The 22,993-nt window shown below is 39.1% G+C and overlaps 1 protein-coding gene across 3 annotated transcripts in view; it reads left to right on the top strand.

The window, feature by feature from the left end:
- TfAP-2 (transcription factor AP-2) overlaps positions 1 to 22,993 on the top strand; it is a 67,375-nt gene that overhangs the window by 34,561 nt on the left and 9,821 nt on the right. For all 3 annotated transcript variants that reach the window (XR_003389926.1, XM_018034486.2, XM_026818748.1), the window contains exons 3-6: positions 5,312 to 5,518; positions 5,818 to 5,869; positions 17,743 to 17,941; positions 22,712 to 22,830. Coding sequence is in view for 2 of the 3 variants with exons in the window: in XM_018034486.2 (XP_017889975.1) it covers positions 5,312 to 5,518; positions 5,818 to 5,869; positions 17,743 to 17,941; positions 22,712 to 22,830 (577 nt within the window). In the remaining variant the exon portion in view is untranslated. The remainder of the gene's footprint in view (positions 1 to 5,311; positions 5,519 to 5,817; positions 5,870 to 17,742; positions 17,942 to 22,711; positions 22,831 to 22,993) is intronic.

Here is a 22,993-nt window from a genome sequence, read left to right as displayed (position 1 = left end):
TACCATTAGTTAGGAGAATAGGTCTGGGTCAAGTGTACGCAGCGGAGCTTTTGTTTGAAGAAGTGCGAGAGAAATGTTTGCTCTAGCGGTAATCATAAGTATGCGTTCGGTCCGGTCGTGGCCTTACTGAACAGTCTACTTCCGAGGTTAATTTATTCTTCTGACTCTGTTTGGAAAGGTATTGACCGCCGACAGTGGTTTGTCTAGGTTTCGAAACCAGGAAGTATTTCAAATTATTACTAGCTGAATTGCTTCTAAATTCGTTATTGAGTCATTAATAAACCATCAAATGATCACTAGTCGAAGGATAGAATGGCCCAAACAAACTCCTGTTAGGATCGACGTCTCTGTTCATAGAGTAACGCGACGCCGTTTATTTAGGGACAACTTTAGACCTCTAATAACGTTCACGGTAATAGTATTTGCGGTACACCTTACCCCTATATCTTTTTGTGAAAATATCACCCTAATTACGGCACGCTGTGGATTATGTTTTGGGGCGGTTACCATGGGTGTCGTGTGACTCGCGGTCCACAGGCAAAAAAGACCAGGTTCCACGAAATTCGACACGTGAACGCGACCGAAGAATACGTTTAGCTTCGCACAGCTCGAAACTGGCCGGGAAAAGCGGTTTCGGTTTAAAGCATCTGTCCTGCCATATGCAGTTTCGTATTGCGAACCCCGAATTCTGTTTACTTCACGCCTTGTAAAACGAATAAAACACGCGACACAAAAATGTGAATGCAGAAGATATTCTTCCTGTCAAATTTTTACGAAATCAGAAATTTCAGTGGAAATTTTGAAACAGGCGGTTGAATTTTATGACATAAAGTAAAATCTGTTTGCACGTATAGTGTTCTATCAGAAACTCGGCTTTAAAGTACTTTAGAATCTTACGAGATTGCGATATCGATTATTTCAAACAGTACAACCCCTCGTACCCTATCTGGGCCCGGCTAAAACGCATTCTTCAAAAGAGGGTGGCCGACCTCGTTCTCAATGAAATCTTGCACCGATACAGTCCTTCGGTTCTCAAAATATCGAGCAAATCCTTCAAGTACTCACATATAGTTCTTATTTTTTAAACAAAACTTTTTACAAGTAACATTATCACATTAATCTGACATTAATCATTATATTTTTCATAAAGTTAGTTTCGTAAAGTTAGTTTCATAGTTAAGCGACAATTTTGCTTGATATAATTTCATTAAATTATTTGCTTAATTCTGTGATCGAATTTCATGATCTTAGGAAACTCGCGCGAACTTACGCGATTATCTGGTAGACTTTCGGTTTTGCTAAAAGACGAGATAGTTGTACGCGACACAAAGTCCTGAACACCGAACTACACGCAATAATGGTATCTTGCATAGTTGATCATAGTTAGGAAACTTGTCGATGTACGACTACGCGTTGACTCTTGCCACCCTTAGAGCCTCCGGTTCGGTTGTCTGCCCCATCCTCCGATATCGAGAACAACCATGCTTCGATTATTTCGTAGGGACACGTAGCGTTGGAACTACGTGCGGAACTTAAAATCTTGCAGTAATTTTAAATAAAATTTATGGTACAATTTTCTTAGTCATTATGATAAATAATAATCTCACGGACTTGGAGAAATATTTTAATAACAATGAACACAAAATCTCATTTTACTATAAAATAGAACTATGTTTCAATGAACTATTTTTATTAGAATGCAAGATTATTCGTAAGTTTATTAATCGCAAGATAGAGAATACTTTTAATGTCGGAGCTGGCTCGATACTTTGGAAATAAACCACCCTCGCGGGACGTTCGTCGCTCACCCTCACAAGTAATTTACTTATTAAATTTTCGGCTGACCTTTGGTATTTCCTCGGGGAGCATACCAGGGACGTTTACTTTGACGGAAATATGCTAAGCACTGCAATCCTTAAGACAGTGTTAGGAGACAGGTAAAAGGGGTAAACGGTTTCCTTAGACCTATCCTTTTTCTTTGTTGTTTCACGACGACGCGAGAAAAAACGACATTTGCAGCATAAATAGCCTGAAATGCATTGCAAGCGTGTAATAATCGATCGCCGTGTAATCGGTAATCACAGATCTCGATAAAATGATTAATAAGCGCTTTCCAGCCGATGACTAATGTTGCGTCACCCTTCAATTGGATAACAGTGATACGCTCGATTTCAGTAGAACGATTCAAGTGGCTAAAGTTATGCGAAAAAGAGTCTGAATACAAATTGAAATCTTATAGAAATAAATGATTGATCATTTGATTAGAAAAATTGAGAATCAAAGTACGATTTGGGATGCTATATTGATTCAAGATTGGATTCAGTATTACATATTGACTACGCAATATTCCGAAACGAATGTTTCTTTGAAATAATAAATTAATACATTAGATATTTAAAAGTAATATCAATAAAAATGTATATCCAACATAGGACTGTGCTTATCAATCTGTGAGAAGCGTTTGAAGAAAAAGATAGGATTGTGAAAAAAGAGGACGACAATGCCAATAATCAGCCAAGTGGTTCGACCGATTCCAATAGCTTTATCCTTGAAAACGAGCTGGCTCCTCCTCGTACTCTACCCCACGCGTTTTATACTGAATTATAGTATCTCGTCTGGTTCCCTTCACGATCCCACATTTATGCTCGAGAGAGTACAATTTGTGACAGGCTCTTCGCCAGGGGATCTTAGATTCGGTGAATCTGTCTCATTGTTGAACGCGCCTTTCTCACGGGAAAGAGTTAAATGCCGGCTACTTACCGAACAATACCGATAATCTAGATATATTCCCTCATTGAGATAGAGACCATTCTATAAGAATGATAAGAAGAAAAAGGAACCGTGTTACTTATCAATCAATTGCAGATTTTCATATAGAAATAAATGTTTCAAAAACTCATTTCAATTTATTATTAAATATTTGCCATGTGCACTAATTTCTTAATACTTTATATATACTTATTCATTGCATGTTATGTTTATTTTATATTTATTGCACATTCAATATATGAAGTCGATAGTCTATTTATTTATTTATTTATTTCCACTAATCTCGATTTTATTGTCGCAAAACAAAATCGGCAGGAGTACACACGGTAAGGTCTTGTTATATCCGTAGGGTTATCCCACTTATCAGTATCGATACCGGTCGCCGAGCGTTTAACGAGAGAAAGGCGATCACATTTCATCTCATTAGTCGGCCGGCACGGTTACATCAATTTATAACTAACACTGTCCGTCGATAGGCGCTTAGCAGGTAGAGTCGGCCGCGGCCACTTAGCCGAGTTAATTAGCGCACCGCGTTTCCATTTCTTTGGCCGGCGTGAAAGCCAGACTCTAAATGGCCGGGAACAAGCGATTTTCGATCGATCAAATCATCGCGACGATCCGGGGCGCAGGGATCGAACAATTTCGCGTTTATCATCGGCTGTGGTCTTATCTGGATTCGTTAGTGTCGCTAATCGGGTCACGTTGATAAATGATCGGGTTAATCCTAGCTAAACACGAATTTTTGAGATAACGCGTTCCTATGATCAGTGCGCAAATTTGTTACTTCTAAACGCTGATGAACGACCTTAGCGTGATTGAGAATTATTAATGTACGTGATTATGAAGCACTTTGCCCTAATCGACGAAAGTTACACGTGGAAGTATTCACTAAATTCATTTCAATTTTATCTGACTCTATTTATCAATTATATTTTTGCCATTAACATTCGCTGCTTAAAGGAAGGTATCGCTAGATCTAGAATAGTTGCAAAATCATTACAATAGAACGAATCTGACGGGGAAATGAGAGAAACGTGCGAGATTTGTTCCCGATGCTGGAGGAATAGGAAAGATATATGACAATAATGGCAAGGGCCTGTAATACAACCGTATTTGTTACACGACCGACTTGCAGTCTGGATAAAATCTCTGGTTTTTCTCGTTGGATGTGATTAAGATTCCGAACGTATGTCTGTTTCAATTCTTAGAAGACCGTCCTCTAACGTAAGTGCTTACTCACACACGTCCACCGATTCTTACGTAAGATTTAATTCAAAGATTTAATCCGCGTGTCAACATACCTTGTCGTTAATTAATATATTTTGACATACTTCTATGAAAGACTCGATTGATAAGCAGAGTAATTAAATATCCATTTTCATCTCGTCTCAAGTTTAATCCGATGCCGTTACAACTTCTATGAATAATTTACTCACTGGAAAGAGGATAGCCACGCGTGTAGTAAATTAGTAAAAATCGATCTGATTATAATGTTAATTTTCCTCAATGAATGATATATTTTTTTAACAGTACGACAGGATGATTTACGTAATCGTCCGGCGTATGGGGCTTTTAATTGGTTTTAATATCTGACGTTTACTTCGTGTACGCCTCGGAATTATCGTACCCGGTCGAAACTTTATTTAATACTCGAGTCAAATTAACTCGATGTCACCGGACGAATTTATGGTTAATTACGGAATATAGCTTTAAGCGTATCAGCACCGGTGCACGAAAATTACACGCAAATTGCGCCTCAACTGCTGTATGAACAAAAACGTTTGAAAATTCTCAGAAGACTGGGCCAATTCTCACGGACGACGAAAAGAAACAATAAAGATGGACGAATTAAGTTCGATCTGGTGGATGTTAAAATACAGTTGAGATATCAAGTTGAAAATAGAATAATACGAAGAGTGACCTGCGCATAATGCAACGCGTTGACAGTCGACAAAAAATAAAGTCGTTTGCACGTGTCTCTGAAGAGAACTCGGTTCACTCACGCGGATAGACTGCGACATACTTGCCGTCTAATTATACCGCGATTATTTCGCGTACGTACGTAAATGTTTCCATTGAACAATTTTTTCTTAGTTGCATCGCAGGTTTCGTAATCGCCAATAACTTGAATGGAAGTGGCCGATGTCTTTTTTTTGTCTCTCTACCGGCAGCAGCACTTGCGACAATTGATGTAACATCACATCTACATCAATTAACACAATAAATAAGCTTATTATATTAAAAATTATGCAGGGTCAGTCAATAAGAAATATATCGTTTATCAATCTTTGATTTTCATTATTAAACCTGACAGAAACGCGTTTTAATTTACGAAAATGCAACGGGGCATTTATTTAGTCCTCGTCCATCATATAATGAAATCATACACTTGATAAAATCTTTAAACAAGTTATATACGATACTCTTACACACTCGCTCTGTATGAAATATTCAAATTAAAAATCATTAAAATTTATTGATATTTCATGATCGTTATGCTTGAATGAAATTAATGACAAGTTTGATGTATTATGAATTTCAGACGAACATGCACGCGTCGTTCCCGTACGACGGTGGACGCAATAGTGGAGGCGGTGGTGGAGGCGGAGGAGGTGGAGGTGGCGGCGGTAGGGGCGTCGAATACGGCGCCGTTCGTCGTCCCGACGCCCTCCTGCCACCCCCGGGCCTCGACCAAACCGATCTCGTTCTCCACAGCAGCCTCGTAGACGACCCCCAGGTGAGCGACGATGTACGTAATCCCAATGCATTTTCTCTATTACCATTCTACTTGTTCTTGTGCTTTCACTAATTCGCTGACCAAAATTCCAGCGATTTTTACAAAATGTAATTACGAAATTCGATCATTCAATCGATTGATAAATTAAGGATTCGATTCTGATTTTCTCTGATTCATCTTATCGTGAAACATGTGAAGCAAAATGCAAGCTATTACTTCATAGTTTCATTTTATGAGAAATTGTATAGAGAAGCAAATTGTTTAATTAGAATATACGGAAAGTTGATGTGCTTTTGTATTCTTTATTTCAGAACACAAATGTAGACGACGGAGGATTCATGAACGACCTGCCTCTACTAAAAAGTGAGTAACCAATTTCCTGATTTCTTGTACAGGCAACAAACACTTTGTATAAAACTTTTATTTCAGAACACAAATGTAGACGACGGAGGATTCATGAACGACCTGCCTCTACTAAAAAGTGAGTAACCAATTTCCTGATTTCTTGTACAGGCAACAAACACTTTGTATAAAACAAAGAAACAATTTTATTACTATTAAATTTGTTTCTTCTAATGCTCATTATCAAACGTTTTTATATTGGATTGAAATAAAGAGAAAGGAAATGATGAACTCTCGACCGTTGCACCGGAAGTATCAAGCAGCCGCGTTGGCAACTTGTCACTTTTAATTAGGATTTATCTATCTGCGCGTCATATCGGTAGCTCTCCGGTAAATGGACGATGCCTTAAACAAGTAAAAAGATAGATAGAATTCTTCGTATGACGTCAAGTTAATACGAATTCAACAGTAGTTGAATTAACAAGACAGATATCGTTGAAATCACTGATTTTTATCTTATGCTGTCGACTCATATTTATTGAAAACTGGCAATCTTATCACGTTAATTCAAATAATTTTTATATGATCCGTATTATGTCATTTAATCGACTCAAAAATGTAATAAGACGAATGCTTTCCATCATACAGCAAAATAAAAAGGAACGTTTCATAAAAGATTAACCAGTTCCTTGGTCGTGCACTGTTCCAGCAATTAAGATAACCTGAATAAAAGCCACCCGTGAACCAACTAGCCCACCGAACAAATTAGCAAATTATACACCCAATTACCTTCATGTTCTCAAATCCGCTAACGCTATCGCTTCTTATTTTCCTTCGACGAAAAAGGCTAGATAAGATCGAACCAGGTAAAAGTCCGTACGTCATCGGCCTAATTAAAGGTTTATCTTCTAAGCTCGGCTAATAAAATCGGCCGGCCGATAGTGGGTCGCACTTTCACGCCAATCCCGTTCCAGATTCTCAGAACTATAAGCATACAGATAACCGATTTGTACGGAACACGCTTTCGTTCGACACGCGACAGGGTTTTTCCTATCTGGACGTGTTGCGCGAACGAATAGACGCTGCCCAATGTAGCCGGTTGCGTAACGCTGAACCAGTTATCCGACGCGGCAGGAGGATGTCGCGGATTCCTCTATTATAAGGAAACTTGCGCTTCTCTTGGCCCATGCGAGAGGAATCCCGGCTAACTCCGCGCGTTGCGAAAGTGTCACGCGGTTATTTTATTCCTCCTCAACGGAAATCGCGGAATCTCTCGAGAACCGATAACCAGGTCGCGCTTGCTTTATAATTAGCCGATAGACGCTCGTGACTTGAGTAGAGAAATACTACTTATAGATCAGATTTAATTATCTCTTAGCTTTTATCAGAATTTTATATGGATTCGAATACTTCATTCGATTTATGCTTCTACTTTATTCAACTTGCTAATAGAGCAACCCTTGTGATTCTTTGAATGATACAATGGTGGGAAAGGTGTGTACCGGTCAGGATCGACTCTGAACACGGTTTTATGTCGGAGGTGCGAAGAATAAATAGAGAAAGAGAGAGTATGCCCGCAGGCGGATCGGATTTCGTTCATTGTCATTGTAATTTCTTGGCGGGCTGCAGTTTTCGGGGCGTTACACACCACAGGGGTATTACCTACAGATGGCTGTTTGTTCGAACGTCACCCTGGGTTATTATATGCTTCGTTACTTCGCCCTCTCCAGGCTTATTTGGCCAGTTTTTCCTTCCCTTACGTTTCGACCATTGTTCCCTTTGTTTCGCGAACGCGCCTCACATCGCGCCGTCGAATTTAGAAAAGTGTAACCGTGTGCACTTTGATCTGCTTCTTTCATACCTCTGTCATTTTAGAATCGAGAATTGTACAAACAATTTTTCCGATTCGACTGTTGGCGTGAAGGAGTTTCTGGTTTAATTAGCTCGACCAGATAAAATGGAAAAACGATTCGTTTATGCTATTGAAATTATTTTGTCAGGTCTAGTAATAATTAGTGTCGTTTTTTAGTTTATGGAAATGTATTGGAAAACGACATTAATTATTACTAGATCTGATAATTATAATGGATGTTCCATTCGATATTTATGATTTTGTCATCAAAAAATGCTCGTCACGATCGAATCATCGAATCGGCTGGCAACGTCGAGGATACAACATGCACACATTCCGTTTCTCGGAAGCCGGTTATACAATTACTTGCAGCTTACCTTGGCTCCTTCGTCAGTCCTCGACGTGCTCCAGTTTAACGCGACTCGAAGATATATTTTCTCGGAGCTTCGCTCTGATAAATAATCAAAAATTTGGAAATTGGAAAGCTCATTCGAGGATTAAAAGAAATAATATTAACTTTAAGTAAAAGAATATTTTAAATGCAACTTGTTTATTAAGAAACTAACTAAATAAGAACATTTCTGGCGTATTTGAAGTGGGAGTTTTTATTCCGTGCCAACATTTGGTGTAACTGTAGGTTTCAGATAAGTACTTGGGAAATTATTCAGGAATACGAGTTCATATTTCAGGGTATAACCGGACATCTGTTGACATCTGCTTCCACTGTTCAAAATACTAGTTTCATATACTCTGTCCCTTTCCAATAAAAATGTACAAACAAATTGCCTTGCGCGAATCGCTGAATTATCTTTAAATTAATATACAAAATAAGAGGCATACAAGGGAGAACGAACACTTGTACTCACACTCGTAAAAAAAACAATTTCCTTTTTTGTTCTATTGGTTACGTCAACCTGACACGCGAGGGACAAATTAAGTTGGAAAAATGAAAGGAAAGGAAATTAAAGATAAAATTTCTTGTTTAACGTAAAGAATAAAAAGAGATCGACGATCGCTGCGTAAGGAAACGAGTTTTTGTGGTTAATCTCTGGCAACGGTGGCTGTCGAAGCAGCTATCAGAGGCCGAAGCGGTATTAGAAACAATTAATCATTGAAATGAGGCCAGCGGACGGCCACGACTTTTACTATGTTAACGATTTTTCTAATTTACCCGGTCAATGACGTTTGGTCAATTAACTCGCGTCGTTACGGACAGCCAGGTTACGCATTGTGCTCTTAAATTACCGTGCCTCGGCCTCCGTTGGGTGTTACCAGCTGAATCCGAAAATTACGCTCGCCTATCCACGTCGATCGCGCTTGACTTATGACCAGGAACCGTAATTTACGGTTCGCCGTGCCCGGGCAACGTGTATTTTGGATATCCCGCGAGTTGTCAGCCGTGTTTTATTAGGAGGACATTATGATAATACCGTTTTAATCTTCGGCAAACTGGTTTCGTCACACGCGGACGTGAAATCGGCTCGTTATCCTTCGTAAAGTGAATTTTTTTCACCACTCTTTACTCGAAATATTTTATTTATGGCTCGATGAAAAAAATTGATCGATCTCGCATTGTTCAAAGTAAAATTAGATCGATGATTCATGGATTCGATCTTTGCATGTCTTTCAATAATTCCTTCTTGTCACAGGAAACATGTTTTATTCTATCTCCATCGGCAAACTAATTATTGTACGTTAGTGAATTTACATTATGTATGGGAAACCAGTTTCCAATGAAACTATTCCTATGCATCTCTTTCCTATTTTGATTACGTTTCTAGTATCGAATGAATTTTACATTAGAAATCATGGCTCATTATTTCATATAAAACAGACGCTCGATATATTATACATATAGGTATAGTATCCTTATGCAATGCCAAGTTTCTTAAATATTAAACTGGATTTCATTAAATATTAGAAAACTTCATTCAATTTAAGATACGGCGAATTATATCGTAATCTCGATCTCCATTTAACTTACTTAAGTACTAAAGCCTTTAGATAAAATCTCTCCTCTACAAAAACGTTCTGTTTGCACGCTCTCAGTTATAATCCTTGCAGGTTATTCGAGGATTAAAAGAAATAATATTAACTTTAAGTAAAAGAATATTTTAAATGCAACTTGTTTATTAAGAAACTAACTAAATAAGAACATTTCTGGCGTATTTGAAGTGGGAGTTTTTATTCCGTGCCAACATTTGGTGTAACTGTAGGTTTCAGATAAGTACTTGGGAAATTATTCAGGAATACGAGTTCATATTTCAGGGTATAACCGGACATCTGTTGACATCTGCTTCCACTGTTCAAAATACTAGTTTCATATACTCTGTCCCTTTCCAATAAAAATGTACAAACAAATTGCCTTGCGCGAATCGCTGAATTATCTTTAAATTAATATACAAAATAAGAGGCATACAAGGGAGAACGAACACTTGTACTCACACTCGTAAAAAAAACAATTTCCTTTTTTGTTCTATTGGTTACGTCAACCTGACACGCGAGGGACAAATTAAGTTGGAAAAATGAAAGGAAAGGAAATTAAAGATAAAATTTCTTGTTTAACGTAAAGAATAAAAAGAGATCGACGATCGCTGCGTAAGGAAACGAGTTTTTGTGGTTAATCTCTGGCAACGGTGGCTGTCGAAGCAGCTATCAGAGGCCGAAGCGGTATTAGAAACAATTAATCATTGAAATGAGGCCAGCGGACGGCCACGACTTTTACTATGTTAACGATTTTTCTAATTTACCCGGTCAATGACGTTTGGTCAATTAACTCGCGTCGTTACGGACAGCCAGGTTACGCATTGTGCTCTTAAATTACCGTGCCTCGGCCTCCGTTGGGTGTTACCAGCTGAATCCGAAAATTACGCTCGCCTATCCACGTCGATCGCGCTTGACTTATGACCAGGAACCGTAATTTACGGTTCGCCGTGCCCGGGCAACGTGTATTTTGGATATCCCGCGAGTTGTCAGCCGTGTTTTATTAGGAGGACATTATGATAATACCGTTTTAATCTTCGGCAAACTGGTTTCGTCACACGCGGACGTGAAATCGGCTCGTTATCCTTCGTAAAGTGAATTTTTTTTCACCACTCTTTACTCGAAATATTTTATTTATGGCTCGATGAAAAAAATTGATCGATCTCGCATTGTTCAAAGTAAAATTAGATCGATGATTCATGGATTCGATCTTTGCATGTCTTTCAATAATTCCTTCTTGTCACAGGAAACATGTTTTATTCTATCTCCATCGGCAAACTAATTATTGTACGTTAGTGAATTTACATTATGTATGGGAAACCAGTTTCCAATGAAACTATTCCTATGCATCTCTTTCCTATTTTGATTACGTTTCTAGTATCGAATGAATTTTACATTAGAAATCATGGCTCATTATTTCATATAAAACAGACGCTCGATATATTATACATATAGGTATAGTATCCTTATGCAATGCCAAGTTTCTTAAATATTAAACTGGATTTCATTAAATATTAGAAAACTTCATTCAATTTAAGATACGGCGAATTATATCGTAATCTCGATCTCCATTTAACTTACTTAAGTACTAAAGCCTTTAGATAAAATCTCTCCTCTACAAAAACGTTCTGTTTGCACGCTCTCAGTTATAATCCTTGCAGGTTATAAAATTATCTTCCATCCTGAGTCGCCTTTTAATATAATCGACACGATTTTACATTGATTAGCTTCTATCTCGTATTACCTAAACAAAATATGAACGAGCAACAGGAAGTGAGGCCCTGAGCAACAAAACTCGCAATCTGCCTAACTGCCCTCTGTGTAATGGAAAACATCATCCAGTGCTCGCTACCGGTAAATTGATTTCGATAGAATGAAATTCGTGTAAGTGCTTTTCTCGCATTGTTCAGAAAGGACGACGACCATTTTTGCGAGGGGGTAGCCTAACCTTCTAAAATCAAACCCCCGTAATGAAATTAACGAGGACCAGTGGCGCGTTGCCCTCGGGCCAGGTGGATCCCTGCCTCGTGGGACACCCCTGTGGCGCGTCGTCACGCTCGCCAAGGGTTGCTCGAAAAGTCACACCCCAGCCGACTCGCTGGTAACCAATCAAGGTCGAGAAATAAGTGAACTCGTTCCTACGCGACGATTGGTTAAGTTTCCGGGACGTTGATTGCCCAGGAAATTGTGCGTGCGCGGAACTGCACGTGCGAGAATTCAAGCCTATTTCTTACTTTTGCAAATTAAGTGGTTTCGCATTCGAGATGCACGGATATTAGACTAGATTCCATATCTGTTAAGCCGGGGTATTTGTACAGATTTAATTCAAACAGGAACCATTGATACGAATGATTTTCTATATAATTATGCGCTGTCGGGTCTTTAATTCAGTTAAGATCATTGCAAATGCGATATTACATAACGCATGACAGATAATCACGAAAGGAAGTAACAGATCACATATTAAAAAAAAAAAACAAACATCGAGAAAGTGATGTAATTGAAATCTTTTTCGGATAATTATTCAGACGCGTATTTCAGCTTTGATTTATAATCGACCGCTGTGAAACAAATGATCAACTGGCGAAGGCCGATTAAAACATCACATTACCCTGAGAGCCGTTCAGCATGTAATACGTAACCCGTGAAAAATTATCTAAAAGCGATGAGAAATCGCGAGATACATTTCTGAATTGAATCTGAGGAAAGTTTAAGATCTGTTTATGTAACGCTGAAATTGACTAGCTAGAATCGATTGACGCACCGCTTCTAAAAATTGATCGTAAATCTAGCGAACACGTATTTACTATCATTATTTTTAATCGAGCATTGATTTTAATTTTATAGTGAGATATGCCAATCTGTTGTTCCTATAATATTTTTCTAAATTAAAATTACAACATAAATAATGTACAATCTTACATACATCAATTTGTATTCATATCGGCACATAAACAGATTATGCACTTTCTACTTATTGTCAGGTTGATAAAAAAAAAACGAGTAAATTAAAAATATGGTGAAGTCTGTTTCGTAAGCGAGTGGAAATCCAATCGAGCTGATATCTGTGAGAGAAAAAAAACACGAGGATTACATCTATTATCGCGATATCGGATCAACGCGTTTCGCATTAACAGCTCCCGCCGCAGCCGCCAGTGTCTTAATTACAAAGTAAGGAAACGAACCGGGCGCCGATTAATTTGTGGTTCACGCTGCTCGGCTGCGCGCTTGCACCCGGTCGCGAATGTATTAATTTATCAATACACCTGTGTAATAATCGCGTTACGTAATCCAGCTATAAATCAGCCGCGTTCACCGGATCGACTCATTAAAATCGTGGACTCCGTTGCATCTCGCCGTGAAATGATTTCTCTAAACAGGCCCGCGGCTATGGATAAATAGCGAGTCGTCGTGGGCTGCTGGGATCGCCGATCGTTTCCACTCGCACGATTGATAAATCGATCATCGCTCCTGAACTAACATATTTCACTTTGCTGATTATTTGCTTTTGCAATTTTCAAGTACCTCGCTGCTTTTCCATATCGCTTTCATAATACAGTTTCAAGTATTCCGATTTAAGAACATGCACCTTCTTGCTCCTTATGATCAAAACTGTCACTTCCGGTGATTAATGAAGAAATAATAATTAATATTTAACACTATATACATATAAATAAGATTCAGGTTCTTCGTTTCTGTTTTCTTATTCGAGGCGATGGCAAGAAGTAAAATGTATGCATGTACCATACGAAAAAAGCATAACGATCGTTTATCTAAAACAACTTTGTTGTTAACCACTTCATAGACGGTGCAATAATTAAAGGCAACAGAATAAATATGATGAATGAGTATAGATTTTCACAGATTCACGGCGACGTTTAATTGCAAATTATTTTGCCGTGATCATGCGCGCGGGAAACTTCTTTTTACGCATCTCGTTCATTTGAATATCTAATTAGCTGAATGGATGATGAATGACAGCGCGTCGGCTGCATTAGCCGCGTGTGCATCGATACCTACTTCATAGAAACGTACGAACAGGTTGCAGAAACATCGACTCATGCAAAATCGTGGACACGTGTCCGCGATGATAATGATAATGACGGAACGATAATGAACAGATATAAACTGTCGTGTATATAATTTTGACTTCTCGGAAATTATACAATTTGTATTTAACGGCGGGACTACTGATTCGAGAAATACTGGAATTAAAAATGATTCCCGATTAATTGAATTGATGATTTAGTGACAGAACACATTGATTCGAAAGTAAGTGTTCCAGTTTAGCTTTGAATCAACATGGGATTGTATTGATTCGTTTCTGAGCGATTCTTCAATTGTTCTTAATGTGTTATCAGAGTTTATACATTTAAATCACGAATTTTTATTAAGTCTGGAAAATCTACAGTACTAATGTAACACAACGAGCGATCACGAGGTTGAGAAGCATTTCATATGCAGAAAGAGGGTATTGATAAATGGAACATAAGATTGGAAGATGAAAAATGTTGAAGAAACTCTGCCGTTGAATTTTCTGATTTAATCCATCACGAATCGGGAACGACGAAACATTGCGAGATAGCCATCAACAAGCTTCGTGATCGAGAATCACGCGGCGCGTTGCCAGTATCGAGCTGCTTCATTGTAACTTTCCCAACATTATAATGGCATTCGAACGTAGAAACCCGCCCACGATTTACCTACTGCTACGATCTACCTGTTGTTCCGCGTCCTAAGATCTACCGGCGTCGAAGAAGTTTTATTCAGATGAAACGGCAGCGACGATTTATTGCCGTTCCAGGCTTAATTGACTACCCACGCGATACCGATTCCGATGTCTCTGACAAACGATTGTGAATTGCAAAGTCGAGTGAAAAATTCGTTGCGAAATTAATCGCTTAATGAGACTTTAACCATGATCAATGGCCATCAATTTTTCTCACCCTGTTTTAACTGTTTTAATAAATTTCTATTTAGCTATCAATTATTCCGTTTACTTAGGATGCGAAATAAAACTATTTCCTTAAAATTATTCAGTATCTCAGATGTCAATGAACAATATTGAATTAAAAAATATCATAGAATTATTATAATAATTGTATACATATGTACCTTTTTTAACTGATACCACAAGTATCTTAAATTACATAAAAATCGACTGTACTCGTTACCAGTTGCTGTCCCATAATTACCGCAGTTATACATACAAGCGACTTAATCAACTACGATCAATCTGTTTACCGTGAAAGAGGGTTTTCACAGTTCTTAGCGCTTTTGTTTCACAAGCGCCGGCAATATATCTACGTTGCCCGAATGACAAATTGTCTGGTGGCGACTTCCTAGACGTTATCTTAGCCTGGAACAAGACGCCAGCGATCTGGCCGTGGATATTGCCGTTAATACGTATACGCTTTCTATACGCCGGCGTCGCGTCGTCGTCAAGAAGAACGTGAAGGATGAGTGAAAATCTCATTAGTCGATTAAATTTCGAATTCATACAGCGAAATTTATAGCGGCGAGTTTCAACGACACATTCCACGATCATCTCGGCAATTGGATTTTGATTTAGTTGGTATATGAATGGGTCAAAGGTGAAGAATTTCGAAAAAATGATTTGATATTGACTCCCGCGGATGACCGCGCGTTAAAATCGTTTAATTTTAGAGAAAGCTAGGTTAACATTAGCATCGCATTAGTCAGACGCGAAGGGAAAGTAATAATTCCGAAATATCTCGCGCTCTATTATTAACCGAGTTAAACGACTTAGCGATAGCATCACAGCTCTCGCAGCGATAAATTGACATATAATCTCCGCGACGAGAAAAAGTATAACGCGAAATTTAGATGGCAAAAAGGGGGAGACGAATTTCTTTTTTCATGCACACCCGGCAATTTGCAAATCACCGTCATGAATGAATATCGGCGTATAATTTCAGTGGCCGCCTCGTTGCATTGCAATTTACCCGTCAAGATCAATCGGCCCACGATCGACCTCTTAGGTAACGGTCAATTTCTCTTAAAAACATTTATATCATAGTAAAATATTCTCGCGAGACAATTATTATGAAAATTGAGGAAGAGACGCATCGGCGAAAATGTCACGGTTTCCTCTTTTTCATTCGCCGATCGAATTAAACGACGCATTTGTAATTAACTCCCGATCGATTGCCCGATATCAGTGTTCATCGATGAGTGAGACCGTTTCACAATTCGCACCGGCGAAAGGTTAAAACGACCCCTCCGATAATTACACGTTTCACAGCCGACTAACGTAAGCAATACATGAGTTATTCCCATTAAATAAATTAATGCACCTTCCAGTGCCGTTACTCAGATCAAGATAACGGAGGTAACATCAAGAAACGTTCTCCCCCTCGCTTTTTTTTTTTATCTCGAGTACCTTTTGACATTTTACATTGCATTTTACTGCACACCAAACTACTTCACCTTCGATAGTACTCATGCTAGTGAATGATAAGACGAAACACAGCATGTTAGATTTTTAACTTGAGAAACAGAACGACTTGTTATATGTACGAATGTAATAAAGAAAAAATTATATAAAAATGATGGATGTTTACGTACGATGCCACCAAATTGTCTGGTCAGCTCCATCGACAGGCCTATTACCGTTACACGATTTCCTACCGCTTCATTCTCGGGATTACAATTTATAAGCGCGGAACACAAGCCCACGTCGACCTATTTGGTTCGCTAAGAAATTTATTACCACGCTTGACCCGGCCGATCGAGACGTCGATGTGGATTGATTCTACTTGACAACTTGTTTGCACTCTCTTCCTCTTTCCCTCTCATTCCCTCCTAGCTGTGTGAGCGAAATGTGTTTCGAATCATGCGTCAATCGAAATTGATTTTCATCTAGAGAGATCATTTCGACCGCGTATCCCGCGATACAATAAATATCACAGAGGTTTCAACAGCACAAAATGGGACTAGCATAATGATAACAGAAAACCAAGTTAGAAAGCGCTAGAAAGAGAGCTGCTGCTTTATTACAAGACTTCAACGTCGAAAATACTTTTAACAGGGATTACAGTATTGAACACGTTTTTAAAACGACGTACGCACGGTATGTTATCAAGCTATTCAATGGAATTTCGATGCATGAAACCCAAGCATTATACAAAAACGAAGGGGTGGCGAAAAGTCATGTTAGCATGGTTTTTAGGATAAAAATTTCGACGTTATCGGTTTTCGGGTATCGTTTATTCAGAACCATAGGTGTGGCCTCATGATGCTGCGAAGCAATGAAGAGTTTCAAGTTATAAGTTGACCATCGATTCGCCTTGTAATAACACGGCTTTGTCCGAAGCCCGCGGCCCTATATTAAGCATTCCAGAGGAACGATGCAATAACCGGGACCTATCGGTGCATAGAAACGAAAACGGGACGAGCTACGGCGAATTTAAAATATTTCGCGTAGGATATTGCCTCGGTATCATGGTTATGCACCCATACCTAGCCGGAGATAACGTAATTTCAGCCGGAACCGTCCGTTTCGGTATTCCGTACCGTCCACTCGTTAAAACCCTCTTTGACCTCTTACAGGAGTCGTCTACAGTAATCTTAAGAGGATTATTGGATTCCTTTTATCGGAATAAAATTAATTGAGAAATATTTTATGCAAATTCGAATAAGGAAGGAATTCTGAATGTGATAGTCTTCTAAGATTTATACTTTGATTTAGTGTAAAGTCTTTAATGATAATGAGCATTAACTACTTTTCATCTATTATGAATCCGCAATAAACCTTGCCACTCCTGTCTCTAATCTTTTATCTTTAAGAAAGGTTGACTGCATTTATATATTTATTTTACTACACACATATTGTATTTACATTTCTCCGCAGAAACATAATCGAGATACCCGTAAACCTTAATCCTCGCGCATGCATATTCACGTCCAATCGAACGTTGCAATAAATTAAAACGTCTAGCATGGAGTTTCACGTCCCGGTTACACCGGGTTAATTGATTTCCAATCAGCGAAACGCATAATTCGCCGGTTGTAAAACACGTTGTGTGTGTGTTCGCAGACATGAAACCGTCGGACAGGAGCGAGAAGGCGATGTTGAGCGGCAACGCGCAGCCATCGGACGTGTTCTGCTCGGTTCCAGGACGATTATCGTTACTAAGCAGCACCAGCAAGTACAAAGTTACGGTAGCCGAGGTACAAAGACGACTATCGCCACCGGAATGCTTAAACGCGAGCCTCCTCGGCGGAGTCTTACGGAGGTAAGATACTGCCTTGAAACCTGCAACCCGCGCTCCAACTTGCACCAACCGCCTCGTTTGCATAATACAATTTTATAAACGGATTAACCCCCGTCGTACTCAGACGGTGTGACGCGAGCTATCGTAAAGTCGTCGACTCTTACGTTAGAAACAAATACATCCGACTTCCCATCTCATGGTATTTCGTGTAATGCTCGATACGATATTTAGTAGAACAGTTCATATATTAATTGACACTACGTTCTCTATGCATAGAATCTGCGATCTATTTATAGTATTCGGTTTGTATCGGAACAAGCGAAACAACCAGGAAGGGAGCACGTAAATGTTCCCGGATTGAGTAAGGATTTTAACGGTATCGTTTGATGCTGACCGATGCCTCATCCGAAAAGATACGATACGAAACACGAGATACGTGGGTCTGTAAATAACGCGTACACGTTTCCGGACATTTGTCGTTGGTACTGGAAAAACGTCTGGGAGCTTCGTAACAGCGTAACAATGGTGTGGACCAGCCACGGAACCGAGATACCGATACGTTTCACCGTTACGCGACTTTATCTAGCCGGTTAATTAATAAACGCGGGTTCGCTCGATTCGGGCCACCTCGTATACCCGGCGCGGCCCAGCCTGATTTATGGTGTTCTCTCTTGGAAGCGGGAAGAGCCGTTCTTTATCTGATTCACCATTTTACTCGGCCAGAACACTATCCGTTGCGCAATGCTTTATCACCAAAGGCGTGGATAAATCACCCGGCACCTACCGGCCGAATGTATCTCACGCACGTGAAACGCGTGTACGCGAATATACGCGCGCGTTCGACTTTTTGCTTGAGGATTACGCGAGGCGAGAGAGGCGTGTTATATAGCTGGTTGTAATAAGTAATAATAGAGAGCTGTTCGTCTTTGTCGGGGTCTGATGCACGAGATGTTAACGAGCCGAGCCAGTGGTACGAGTCAACGCTTATTCCACTTTCAGGGAAATAATCCTGCATAGTACGACGAAACGTTATTACGTCTCGATTGCTGATTTCATTCGTCTCGATATTCTCACTTGTACGTCAGATTACTTTGCACGAGACCATAAGAATGTATTAACAAAGAAGTCAAGTCATGACGTTAAACAAGAAACCTCGAATTACGAAATTGACGCACGATCACTCTTTCTGTATTCATAACCCTTCAACGGAACATCATAGCTAAGATCACTCACGAATCTATAGGCAGTTGCACAACCATAACGAGCAGCGATCGAGCGAACAAAAACAGTTGTAACATTTTCCATACGCCCACGCGGTTGTCTATAAAACGCGGCCTCGCGGTTTCAACCAGAGCAAATTCCGCGAGCGCGTGAAGCATAAAAGCGGGAGGGGTAAAAGGAGAACGAAACCGGCAATAACAGCAGACCCAGATCTAGCCGATGCAAATGAGACATTAATAATTGCGTAGCTCCGAGTGTCAATTCCTGGTGTATCGGCCCTCCGGCTGGCAGTGCATCCGATGCACCGCGGCGTGATATAATTCATCCATTCGAATAGCGATCCGACTGATAATTACACGCGCCCGGTTCTCGCGCCACCATAGATCCTCTACCGTCTGCTTTTCTTTTGTCTCTCGCAGCCCTTCTATCTTTCATGTGTGATTCTACCTTCACGCTGAATTAAAGTTTACGATCGACGGCCTTACAGTACGCGTCGGACCCTCTTAAATTGCCAGCTTCGAAAACGAAATTAAAATTGCCAGTTTATAGAACCGCTTCGACCAACAGTTTGTTTTATTAATGATATTCGCATTCGATTTCTCGCGACCAAGAATCATTGAAATTCTCAACCTGTTTCTATTAATAGTAAATTAAAACTAGACACGCAACTTGTATTTATTTTAGTCATTTTTCATGTCGATGTTCTCTAACTGCAAGCGACCATGCTTCAAAGCCTATTTAGATTTGCACGATGCATCGAATAAGAATCTTGTAAATGTTCCCTGATGTCACACAAAAAATGTGCACACTTGTTCACGCAGCAATCGTAAAACTCCATACGAACGTATGATTTTGCATTTTCTTCCTCGCGATCGGTTAACGACTTTGAAAATTGCTGTGGTGAACCGAGCATTCTTTAACATGAAACATTGTCGACGATAAGGTATAATAGACTAAGAGATAATTGTTTCACTGAGAAATGTTAAGCAACGAGTAAACCAAGTATTAAAAAATCAACGACCATTTTATGGCCAGATAATTCCCACTTGTCATCTTCAATATTTTTTTGCTATAAAAAATATTCAGAATCAAAGAAGCCTTCATGTTACTTGTAAAATTTAAAAGTTGTCTTCTCCGCAGAATTTAAATAATGACGAAGTTATTACATTTTTGTTGCATTTTTTTTATGCAAATAGTAAGTCTGTGAATTTGTAGAGGATGCAAATGATAGCAATCGGTAGGTGTTATTTGTAGACGATCATTTGACGACATCGTAAATTCTCTTTTACTCCCCCTTCATCCCTTTTATCTATTTCTTCTACTTTCTCTTCTTTTCTAGCCGCGTTGCATCTTTATGACCGTAAACGGAGGTTTACGATCGACAGTTATATTGCATTACAAAAGATCCTACGATACGATTGTTCCAACGGGGAATGCCGCGTAACTTAAGCTTCGCGTCGTCGATTATTCGAAAAAGATTCACGTTCACCTGTTGTTATCAGGTCTCCCCTTAGCCTAACCACGATCCCTCCATTCGTATGTTGTAACCTCGGAATTTATTACAATCTTAAAAAAAGAAGTACTCAAGATTGAGATTAGATCGCTGGAAATCTAAACAAGAAAATGCAGGATGTAATTTATAATCTTGTCAGATAATCGTATCGCCTTAAACTTCAACCGTGGATAATTAAATGGCTCGTAAAATAGCTGTTCCGATGATTATTGATAATATAAGTGATTCTGAAATATAGTACGCAATTCTTTCATTCATAAAACAGTGTAATTTCTCGCGTTCTAATCGTGGAAATCGCGAAGCATTCTTTGATTTATCAACAATCGTGAACCGTAAGGATTAACGATGGCAGTAGTCGAGAACGTCTCGAGCAATCAGTGGATGTCCTAGAGTTCGAATTGGGGGAGAGAAAATCGAGTGGGAAGGGTGCGAAGAAAGATGGGTTTCGCTGAAGAACGCGAAATATTCTTCCCGGGACAAGACTCTGTAATGAATGGAGAATCGCTCTCGTCACGTACTCATTTACAAAGGAATCTTTTGCCGGACTGGCGTCGATAATACACAAATACATGTAGGAGACGCGAGCGATTTCTTGAATGGTGTGAAACGTTTGCAAACGGTTAGTAGGAGGACACCGAGTTCAGTAAAATTATGGAGGAGTAGAAATGCGAGGATAATAACTGCACGGTTTATGCAGGATAATCACCTGTTAAACCACGTGTTTGCAGAAATATATTTCTATCTTCAACTTAAAAAAATGCACGTTTTTAAATAATTTTGGGGGAAAGAGCATCCACGATATACATATTAAACTTTGTTTGAGTGCATTTATATCGAGAATTCAGTCAAGCCTTTACGTATCCTACAATGCAACATGGAAAGCTACAAGAAGAAACCACAAAAACCATCGTAAACAAGATTATCATGGCTAATAAAATGCTATCTGATCCGTGAGCTATAAACGACTGTACATTTCTAAATCAAGCCGACGCATCGAAGAGGATTACGACAATGTGATTTATTTCTGGAAGGTCGGAATCGACGTGTCACGGAAGTAGCACGAAATATTATTTCCATGAGCTGAGATCCTATCGGTAGATATCTGATATTAAAAGATCGTAGCGGTAAAGTGTATTAATTGCCGGGCGAAGCGAAAAATGACTGGGTTGGCTACTCCATCGAACAAAAGTAGCCACGTGTGTTAACGTTACCGTTACGTCGGTCCACGGATGATCGATGAATAGGATGTGTTTAAGCAGCATCGATCACTCAAATTCCGCGAAACATACTCGAGGACTTGTGAAACTTATTCGTGAATATTTTGCACCTTCCAGTGCTGAAATGTTTACTCTCTTTAATACCGTCATTTAAACGAAAGATGTCAAGTATCCAGTCCTCAATTTAATTGAATCTGTGAGAAGAATGTACGTTCGTTCTTCCATATGTTAAATCAAACTGAAGATTCAACGATCTGTTTAAATAATCTTGATACACACTCGATGTGCAAGAAGAATACTGATGAAGAATTTTTATAATTGCAGCTAATTATGATTTTTAAAAGCGTACCATTTAAAGTTGCTTTTTCGAATGGTTTGAAAAGTATCTTGATCCGCGATCGACTGATGTACTCACAAAGTCGAGTTACTCAATAGACGACGGATGACACGCGTAGCAATGGATTATGTTAATTTTCTCGTTTCTCTATCCAGGCTACCTCTACTCGGTTAGACTTCTTTTTTCTTCCGTCAAAGATCATGACAAAAATGATTAATGGAGCAATCCTGTTTCGAAATTTCCGCGCTCACCGACGAGCATTAGCTCAATATACGCGTTTCAGTCTTGAGAACACTTTTTTCAGTAAATCATTGTCAATCAATTTATACAAATTAACATGAGTCAAAAAATAAACAAAAATGGATTTACATATGTAGCTAGTATTTGTTAATGAAGCTTGTAATATTTCTCATTGACAGAACTTAATAATGATAGAAATAATGGTACTAACATTTCGATGTTGATACATGAGATTAATTTTTTCTATTGATTCTTTATTTTAGAGCAAAATCCAAGAATGGCGGACGTCTGCTTAGGGAAAAGTTGGAAAAAATTGGACTAAACTTGCCAGCCGGAAGAAGGAAGGCTGCCAATGTCACGCTCTTAACATCCTTAGTGGAAGGTAAACTGCATTATTAATTTTCACATTAAACTCTATAATTACTACATCATTTATCAGAATAACACTTTTCCGTATCACGTATACCACTCTATTTATAAATGCGTAAGAATTCGCAGAGTAATAATTATAATGCGACAAGATTAAAGAAGTTCAGGCAGTAATT

The sequence above is a fragment of the Ceratina calcarata genome, unplaced genomic scaffold, assembly GCF_001652005.2.
Source record: "Ceratina calcarata isolate Rehan_Ccalc_2016 unplaced genomic scaffold, ASM165200v1 scaffold144, whole genome shotgun sequence".
Classification (NCBI taxonomy): domain Eukaryota; kingdom Metazoa; phylum Arthropoda; class Insecta; order Hymenoptera; family Apidae; genus Ceratina; species Ceratina calcarata.
Note: the sequence above shows the minus strand (reverse complement) of the source record. Positions and strands in the feature narration are given on the sequence as shown.